The sequence below is a fragment of the Suricata suricatta genome, chromosome 1 (genome assembly GCF_006229205.1).
Source record: "Suricata suricatta isolate VVHF042 chromosome 1, meerkat_22Aug2017_6uvM2_HiC, whole genome shotgun sequence".
Lineage (NCBI taxonomy): Eukaryota > Metazoa > Chordata > Mammalia > Carnivora > Herpestidae > Suricata > Suricata suricatta.
This window is the reverse complement of record NC_043700.1, coordinates 6,913,883-6,924,125: the sequence shown is the minus strand read 5'-3', so window position 1 is coordinate 6,924,125 and position 10,243 is coordinate 6,913,883. Positions and strand designations below refer to the sequence as shown.

General features: G+C 39.6%; 1 protein-coding gene across 1 annotated transcript in view; it reads right to left on the bottom strand.

Moving 5' to 3' along the window:
* The window catches only part of WDR17 (WD repeat domain 17), an 82,082-nt gene that overhangs the window by 20,524 nt on the left and 51,315 nt on the right, over positions 1-10,243 (bottom strand). Inside the window, exons 13-18 of the mRNA XM_029934016.1 lie at positions 9,220-9,422; positions 8,108-8,257; positions 7,890-8,020; positions 7,459-7,584; positions 6,070-6,225; positions 2,434-2,498 (exon numbers count right to left, since the gene is read on the bottom strand). Coding sequence (XP_029789876.1) covers positions 2,434-2,498; positions 6,070-6,225; positions 7,459-7,584; positions 7,890-8,020; positions 8,108-8,257; positions 9,220-9,422 — 831 coding nt within the window. The remainder of the gene's footprint in view (positions 1-2,433; positions 2,499-6,069; positions 6,226-7,458; positions 7,585-7,889; positions 8,021-8,107; positions 8,258-9,219; positions 9,423-10,243) is intronic.

Genomic DNA, 10,243 nt, shown 5'->3' with positions numbered 1-10,243 from the left:
TTTAAAATCATTAAAAAAGAGAAGAGTATAAATACTGATAATAAAATACAGAATACCGTGAGCACCCGAGCAAGGTAGTTTAAAAAAAAAAAAGCTCCTGATATGTGAGGGGAAAATAGGATCCTGATGTTGGAGATTATGAAGAATATACTTGTGCCTGTCTTTATCTCTACATATACTGTCTGTGTTTCTATTTTCTTAAATAAGTCCCAAATAGTTTCCCAATGACCAACCAAATTAATTCAACTCTTAATTTGTTAGAAGCTAACCTGGGGGTGCCTGAGTGGCTCAGTCAGTTAAGTGTATGACCTGATTTCAGCACAGGTTATGATCTCGCAGTTTTGTGAGTTTTAGCCCTGCATCAGGCTCTGTGCTGACACTGCAGAGCCTACTTGGTATTCTCTCTCTCTCCCCTCCCCCCCGTCTCTGCCCCTCCCTGACTCATGCTTTCTCTGTCTCAAAATAGATGAATAAAATAAAAAAGAACACTAATCTGGCATATTTAATATATGCTGGCATTTACATTAAACTGCACTTCAATTTCCAGTCTTTGGGGAGGTGTAGTAGACAGTTTTTGTTTGCCAGCTCACTGTCACAGTCTCCAATTTATAGGGTCAGTGTAACACTCCCCAACGACTGTGTTTTCAACCATTATGACACTGACTTCCTTGTGACGGGAATAATATCCCCTTCCAAGGAACTAGTGCTGAGAAATGGCCCATCTCTCTGAATGGCTGAATCTATATAACATTCACTTAGGAGTTGTGGGGAGACCATTTTCTGGCCACCACATGAATCAAGAAGCTGAGAATGTCAGGTATTGGTTTCCAAAAACAAGTGAAATAGTTTTTGCTGAGGTTGAAATACAACTGTTTTGTGAAGGAAACATCGTCTGCTAACATGACATCATTAAAGATTTCAGGGGGAGGGATGACATTCAAGAGTGTGCAGTGAAGGTACAGAAACTTGGAATTATTTGGGATTCTTAGAACTTAAGACATGGAGCACACAGCCAGGCCACGGACACACTTGTTATTGGGAAAATAGGTGCCAGGGAACAGGCTACTTTCCAATGGCAAATATGTTCATTGATCCTTCGGCATTTCACGTGTAGCCCTTGGCAGATTTTTACTTGCACATGTGAGTTGCAGTAGAATTTGCTTCTAAATCATGTTCCATGGAAGAAAAATAAAATATTTTTATTTTTAATGCCAGAAGCAAGGGAATAAGTCAGGCCTAGCACGGTGCTAGGCACATAGCAAGCACCAAAAAGATGAATATTCCCTGAAACTAGGATAGAATAGGGAACAGTCTTCTGCTGTGAGTTGAAATGTGCCTGCTGAAAACATATGGTTGAGTACAAACCGTGGTCTCTACAAATGTAACCGCATTTGGAAATAGGGTCTTTGCCAATGCAATCAGTTAAGAGGGAGTTACACTGGTTTAGGGTAGACCCTCAATCTGCTATGACTGGTGCCGTCAAAGAAAGGGGGAAATCTGCCCGGACACACACAGGGAGTAAGGCCCCACAAGGAGAAAGCAGGTGTTGGAGTGGCGCGCCCATGAGTCAATGAATGCCAATGAAGGCAGTAACCGCCGGAAGTGGGGGAGAATGCGGGCAGCGGACTCTTGCTCAAAGACCTCGGTAGGAACCAGTCCTTCCGACGACTGGATACTGGACTTGTAGCCTCCGGGCTGCGAAAGAATAAATTTCTGTGGTTCTACGCCAACTAGTTTATGGTACTTTGTTACAGGGGCCACAGGAAACTAATACATCTCAGAACGCGTCTTCATCAGCGAGACCTCCTCATATTCATGGGACAGAGAGGGCAGGGCTTGGTGTCCAGAGAGAATTTTTGAGATTGTTAACGGAAGAAGTATTCTGTGAACTTTAGGTAACCGTCAGAAAACATTACCACCTAGATTTCAGTAGCAGTATATTGACCAGTAGGTATGTTTACTCACCTGTCACTCCCGCCACTGACAGGGAGAGTCTGCCTTCCACTGTTGGACTCAGATGCCAGGTCACATCTCAGAATACCAAATGACTTGTAACCAATTCATTTAATTTTCTGTATTCACAGACATAAAATTCAGCTATTTTTAAAGACAACATAAGACTACAGGTGCCTGGGTGGCTCAGTCGGTTGGGTGTCCAACTTTGGCTCAGGTCATGATCTCATGGTCTGTGGGTTCGAGCCTCATGTCAGACTGTGTCTGAGCCTGGAGCCTGCTTCTGGTTCTGTGTCTCCCTCTCCCTCTCCCCCTCTCTCTGTCCCTCTCCTGCTTGTGCTCTCTCTCTCTCTCGAAAATAAAAAAAACCCTTGAAGACAGCATAATTCCAGAAAATCTCAAATGCTACTACCACATTTATATATTGCTTCCATTTTACCTATTTTAAAACATCTATTTGGATACAGACTCCATGCTTACCTCTGCATTAACTTCCTCCAGTATTTCAGAGACACCCCTGGTGCGACTGACAAGGCCTTGTCCCACTGGAACAGAAAACAAGAAAGGCAAAGGCAAGTGCAGTTTGATTGTACTAATTCTTAACAAACTTGTTTATAATCAACTCACACTGGGGTGCCTGGGTGGCTCAGTCAAATGGGCGTCCGACTTCAGTTCAGGTCATAATCTCACGGTTCGTGGGTTTGAGCCCTGCATCGGGCTCTGTGCTGACAGCTCAGAGCCTGGATCGTGTCTTCGGATTCTGTGTCTTCCTCTCTCTCTGCCCCTCCCCTGATCACACTATGTCTCTCAAAGATTAATTAAATGTTAAAATTTTTTTAAATGAACTCACATTTTTAATATGAGATTTTAGTGTGTTTTTAGGGTGTTTAGATTTCCAGGAATATTTTTTATTCTATTTGATTCCACAGAGTATAAATACTACATTTTAAAATAAAGTAAGATATGTACATTGTATTATTCAGCAAGAAAAATGCCAAACCTAGACTGGGGAAGGGGCAGGGGACAGAGGGAGGGGAGGAGAAGATTAGTAGCTAAAGTACGTAGTTTGATAAATACATTAATGCCTCTTCTGACACAACACCAGAGTAATCTGTTCTATGGTCATCTATGTTCTACGTTCAAAATAATACACACTGAAATACTTCTGTTTAACAAATATGATTATTTCTGTTTTTCTTTCTTTTTATAAATTTTACTTATTGTCACTTCTTCCTTTATAGTTGATAATACTGATTTTCCTATTTTATTTTATTTTTATTTTTTTTAGCATTTATTAATTTTTGAGAGAGAGTAAGTGAGCAAGGGAAGGGCAGAGAGAGAGGAAGAAACAGAATGTTAGTGGGGGAGGGGCAGAGAGAGAAGGAGATACAGAATCTGAAGCAGGCTCAAGGCTCCGAACTGTCAGTACAGACCTGGACCCGGGGCTCAAACTCACAAACCATGAGATCATGATCTGAGCCGAAGTCGGACACTTAACCTACTGAGCCACCCAGGCGCCCCTGATCTTCATATTTTAAAAATTAGACTGTTATTAAAGAAGATCATTGTTCAATCGAGGCAAGTAAGAAAATTATATGGAAAATATAGACTTCACTGAACTAAACTCTAAAAAGGAAGTAAGGGCGAACTACTTTAAATATCACAACATGGATCTAAACTTCATTTTAATTAAGGCTCTCCCAAAGAGTCAAACTCTACTACAATTATGGCTAGAAAATTGGTAATTAGCCTGAAAACACTGGTTAAAGTTTAAATAGGTCACTGTTTTTTAGTTTTTATTTAAACTCCAGTTGGTTATCATACAGTATAAAATTAGTTTGGTGTACAAAATAGGAAACTTTTAATGCTACCATATTTGTGGTCATGTTACATTTTTATTTGAGTTTACTTTTATTTATTTTGAAAGAGAGATAGACAGCAAGCAGGAGAGGGACAGAGATGGCGAGAGAGACAGAAGTCCAAGCAGGCTCCGCACTATCTGTGCAGAGCCAGATGCGGTGCTCAAACTCCTGAGCCATGAGATCACGACCTGAGCTGAAGAGTCAGATGCTTAGCTGACTGAGCCACCCAGGAAGCCCTGTTGTCATTACCTTTTTTTTTTTTTTAATTTTTAATGCTTTTTTATGTATTTTTTGAGAGACAAAGAGAGACAGTGCGAGCAGGGGAGGGTCAGAGAGAGAGGGAGACACAGAATCCGAGCAGGCTCCAGGCTCTGAGCTAGCTGTCAGCACAGAGCCCAACGTGGAGCACGAACCCATGAACCGTGAGATCATGACCTGAGCCAAAGCCGGACGCTCAAACCGACTGAACCACCCAGGTGCCCCATACCTTTAAAAAAAAATAATCTAAATTATGCTTTTAGGGAAAATCTGTCTTTATTATAGTAGAGGCAAACACAAGCAAGAAGTTAAAATGTAATTAAATTAACTTTGAAATCATTAAGCTTTTTCTACAAAAACATGTCTTGTAAGTCAAAGGATTAAATGTCTTCCTGATTTCACAGTATGAATCTTAAAAAGGCAGGAAGTACAGAGGAGGTGATGGTGAATCACTCCGAGGACGTTCTTCTGTCTCAAGGATCGGAAGCACCGTGTTTGGATCATGAAGAGCAGGGACGACACTGAACAACAACAAAATTCTCAGCCCCACAAGGACACACCTTAGGAAGGTATCTTTGTATTTGAATTAAATATAGGTTTAAAATATACGTGTCCAAATAGAAAACTCGGGAAGATGAAAAATTAGTATTCTACCTAAATTTATTTTTTCTTCTCTTGAATTTGATCAGTACTCTAAGAGTGCACTGCTCAAAAGGTAACTTTTAAGCCAAACCTCTACTTCTTCAGAAGTAAAATTTTATCTTGCTCCTAGACATTGTCGTTGGCAATTCCTTTTCAGTAACATTTTTCGATTTTTTAAATGTTTTTTATTTATTTTTGAGAGACAGAAACAGTGCGAGCAGAGGAGGGTCAGAGAGAGAGGGAGACACAGAATCCGAAGCAGGCTCCAGGCTCTGAGCTGTCAGCACAGAGCCCGATGTGGGGTTCGACCCCACAAACCATGAGATAGTGACCTGAGCTGAAGTTGGACTCTTAAATGACTGAGCCACCCAGGTGCCCCCCTTTTCAGTAACATTTTAAAATGACATTTTGTTTTAGGTCAAGCAGGAATTCATTATTTGCCTGTAGTGTCTGGATGAATAAAAAGGTGTGTAAAGATGGGTTAAATTTAATTTTGATATATTTTAATGTAACTTTATTGCTCAGTTTTACTTTATATTAATTTATTAGTATACTTAATAGCATTTTGTAATGATAAAATGAACATAGAGCTTTTCATCAACTATGAAATGAGTCCCTGCCACTGTGGGGTTTTTTTGTTTTGTTTTTTTGGAGGGATGGAGAGAATTTTGTTGAATTAAATTAGACATTTAGAAAAACAAAAAGCACCATAAATTCTTACAAACTGAAGACAAATAACCAGCATCCGGATCAGGGAGTTGAAGCCCCTCCTCCCTTTATTTCTAGCTTATTTGCCATCCACTTTCCAAAAGTAACCACTGCCCTAAATTTTAATAGGATAGATTTATCTTAACCTTTTTTTTCTCTTTTTTGGAAAACTCTTGTTTTGCTCAATCAGTCCTCCAACTCAGAATGTGCCCCAGGACCATAAGTCACCAGAAAATCCTCAGTGACAACCCTTCTTGTGGCCAGTGTGGGGTTTAGTCACAACACATCCTATGAGCAAGGGGAGCCCACTGTGAGCAAATTAGCCAAAACGGGTATTTCTTAGGTATCACAGGGAATCAAAGATCCTACCCCGGAGCAGTGGTTCTCAGACGTGCATGCGCCTGTGAGCAACCTGGAGGGCCTATAAAAGCACTGGTCGCTGGGCCACATCCTTGGGGTGCCTGATCCTGTGGGTCTGGGGTGGGGAATGCACATCTAACCGGCTCCCAAGCGAGGCTGACACCACTGGCCGGGAGATCTCACTGGCAAGCACTGTCCTCAGGGGCACCCCTGTGCTAAGCTTACTATTTAGTGGATCACCAGTACCTAGAATACTTTGTTAAACTCATTGACTTTAGCATATTACCTCTCCAAGTTCAACCATAAGTTCACAGTATCTCTGAATTTGTCCTAATCTCAAATGTATTTCTGCAGCTTCTTTCAGTCTTTCCTCTTTCGTGGGCACACCAATACCACCACCGAATTTTGACATCTTGACTGTTGTTAATTCTTGAGCTTCAGACTGGTGAAAAAGAAAAGAAAATTTTCTGAATTTTGTTATACAAGAGTTGGTAATAAAAGATGATTATAAAAGTATTATATGGGCACACATTTTAAAAGCATACAGCACTGGAAATTAAATATTTTTAAAACTCAATACTTCTCTATAAAACATGATACCTCTTTCACTTTAATATTTGGGGGTGGGTGACGAGTAAAGTTGTACGTGTGTCTGGCATGGGGTAGAGAGAGGCTAAATCCCATTGTTTTTACAACTTAGCAGATGTTTTGGTTAGATACATCTCCACAGGCCAAAAAGTAGTGAATGGTAGAGTGATATGTAACTGGTGAAGACATATATAAAAGTCTCAAATAAAAATTAAAAGTGACAGGCTCACTCTCTAGGCTCCTATACTGTCAGGAGGTAAGAGTTACAGTGCTCAGGTGTCATTTGTGATTAAGGCACTCCTTATGAAAACAACGGTCTCTTAGGACTTTTCCATCCACGTCTCTGGAACGGTTCTCCTCACTGACAGCTGAGTTAACCACTGATATTTCACTGCAAATATAAAAGCTATTTCCTCTTTCAGGTCCCAGGACTCCTTTGTTGGTACTGTGTATAACTCCAGGCAGAAGGTGCCTGATAATTTTGAAACAAAATTCATTAAGAGTTATAGGGGCACCTGGGTGGCTCAGTCGGTTAAGCCTCTGACTTCAGCTCAGGTCATGATCTCACATTTGTGGGTTCAAGCCCTGTGTCAGACTCTGTGCTAACAGTTCATAGCCTGAAGCCTGCTTCAGATTCTGTGTCTCCCTCTCTCTCTGCCCCTCCCTGCTCATGCTGTGTCTCTCTGTGTCTCAAAAATAAATAAAACATTAAAAAAATTTCATTAAGAGTTATAATATGGCCAGTTTTCATTAAACATATTCCAGAATACAGTGTTTGGCCCTTGGGACTAAAATCAGAGTGGTCTGCATGTCACGGCCGTCTGGGAAGAGGGTAAGGGTGAAGCATAGTGCCAAGTGACCTTTGAAGAGTTTCATGAGATTCAACCTATAGAAACCATGACTGTCTTAATCCGGTCTCAAATAATTCATACTCCCATGATTGGTTTTTACTATTAATGTCCTTAGCACTCATTCATTTTAGTCTACTAACTCTAATTATGTATATTTTTAAAAATAATGTTTATATTTCAACATAAAGGCAAAAATAATCTTTGCTTGATGACAGGATCCTTGCATACATACTTACCGTTCTAAACTTAATCAGATGCTTCAGATGCATTATTCCTTTACAGTAGTTCTGAGGGAGCAAGCTATCATCCCGCCCTTGTACCACAGAGACTAAGTTCCATAAATTGTCACTGCCACCTGGAGGCTAAAAGGTTGATACAGAAAAACCAAAGATACAAGGATGAACTAAAAACCACACAGAATTTTGCATCTTCACAAATACGATGAAGGCACATCTAAATGGAAAATTTAACAAAATTATAACTATGCTTTCTCTCATTTATTGTTTCTGGTTTCCATGTGTTCTCTTACTCTGTACCGATTATGTTCAGAGGGACCCAGTGATGAGTTGAGAGGATGCACGTAAATACGTGAAAACCTGAGGACAATAGTTGCAATGACTCATTTACACTACAGGGAAAATGCTCACTTAATTGCTGTAATACTCACTGATAAACACTCTGAAAACCATCTCAGCTTCTCCGCTCGGGGATTACCGGTTAGCTTCTCTATTTTGTGTTTAATATCTCTTGACACTTTACCGCACAGTAGAGGGGGGGTGCCTTGTTCTACGGCTTGATCTAAGGAACACACATAATTCAGTGAGAAAGGACTGCTGGGAAGATGCTACTGAAAAATGAAATCTAATACATGCAAACTGGCAATACCTGTGTTCCCGATAATTTCTTCCCAAGGTTTGTCTGCCAGAATATTTATTGGTAAAGGAGCAATTAGAGGGGCTAGTGACCAGAGCCTCACTGTCGAGTCACGGGAACAGGATGCCATGGTGAAGGGACGGCTGGGATGGCATGTTAACCCTGATGGAAAAGAGAAACCTACTTTAACTAAAGTCAACATGGAAAAACACTTTTAATCTGTATGTATGTCATAAAACTTCTCCAGAATTAAAGTTATAAAGAAGTCGTTTAAGACAGTACATTTCTATTTTGGCTGAAAATGACACAAGTATATAAGAAATTATTTAGCATAATCTATTAATAGGGATACAAAACTGAACAATGATTAGCAAACGGTCCTGGGTAAAAATGTTGAAATTATATTTCGGTGGCTCAAGCATACTGTCACGCCAATGGAGTTCATGGTAATCTGTACAGAAATGGTGGATGGAGGAAGTCCCAATGACAAGAGGAAGGAACACTTGGGACCTCCTAGTTAACAACATCCACACACTCAGTCCCTTTGCTCCAACTGAAAGGTCACTGATGTGACGAATATGGACACAAGTGGCTAGAGTTGGGTACCTTTCTCTAAGGAACCATATTTTCATTCTTAATTCACCTACTACTCCCATCCAAGTTCGGGTCTACAGATGAAAGTGACATGCAAAAGACAAGAAATCTGGTTTCATTCCCAGCTCAATTATATTGACGTAGTGTCACATTTAAAAAATATGGTCCTAAATATCCAAGAGTAAAGGCAGAAGAATGACTTGATAAGTTCTACCTACTTTATCAATGATCCTGTTTCTCAACTTCTTTCTGGAGTGATGGTAAAAGAAGGGAGAAAAATCCAAGGTGTGTGTGCGTGCGTGCATGCGTGTGTGTGTGTGTACACAGAAACACAAATAATTTCTCGTGGCGTTTTGGCTTACTTTCTGTGTATTCTGATATTTCAATAATAAACAAGTACAATTTCTAATAAGAAAAATGTTATTTTAAAATGAAGCACTGTAAGCCTTCTTAAAAAAATATTGTACTTCTCAGAAATTAGAATGATCATTAATACAACAAAATTTGAAAGTACATGAAAAACGCGTTACCATATACATCTGCACCGTGATCATAAACGGTATCCAAACACGTTCCTTCTCGAGTGTCCCACACTTTAATCGTGTAGTCCCAGCTGCCAGACAGGAGGAGGTACGGGATCTCAGTGCTCCACATTAACCCCCTCACCGGTGCGGTGTGGCCGCTAAGAATGTTTATGCAAGCATCTTGAGTATAATCCCAGATTCGAACAGAACTGAAAACAGAATATTAAGTGCGTGATACCATTCAAGCTCTAAGTTTTCTACAGCTCTGACACTTCCTTAGTGGAGCACAATTATTTCTCAGTAATCTGGAAGAGCTTTTTAAGTTTCAAGTCATGCTGCAATTCTTTTCCTCATGGAAATGGAACAATTAACTAGGCAAGAGCTAGACTACTTCAACACATGTTTTCCTCACTTTAACTGTTCATTTACTACTGATACTAAATAGCTATTCCACAGTTTATATACCTAAAACATTTCTTTCTTAAAGTGAAATATCCAGGACCGATGAAGCCAAAGGAAAATATGACTAATAATACAGATAAAATAATCCAACAACATTCACATTCTTTGTAAAGCATGAAAATATAGCATGTATGATGAGGGGTATTATTTGAACAATCAATTCATCTTTATGCTCTTATCAAAGAGTAAATCATCCCTTCATGTTTTGGCCAATAAAATAAATGACTTACTGTGGAATCAGTCTAAAATCAAGTACAAAATTCAAATATAACTGGATTCATGATATTACTTAAATCTATCAATTGTGCAAAGTAAAGAAGACATATCCTATAATTTTATGTCTTGAAAAACATATTTATTTCTGCTTTCTACAAAGACCCCCTTCTTCTTCCCCTTATCCTAGTACAGGACAATGTGTCCAGGCATACCACAACCTAACTTGGTGCTAATTTCTTATGTTCACATCTAAGTTATTTTGGTTGATATCATTCTTTCATAAATAAGATTATACTAAAGTGAGTTCTATCAAAATGATGTTCTCATAAGAGGCATTCCCTAGAACAGGTGT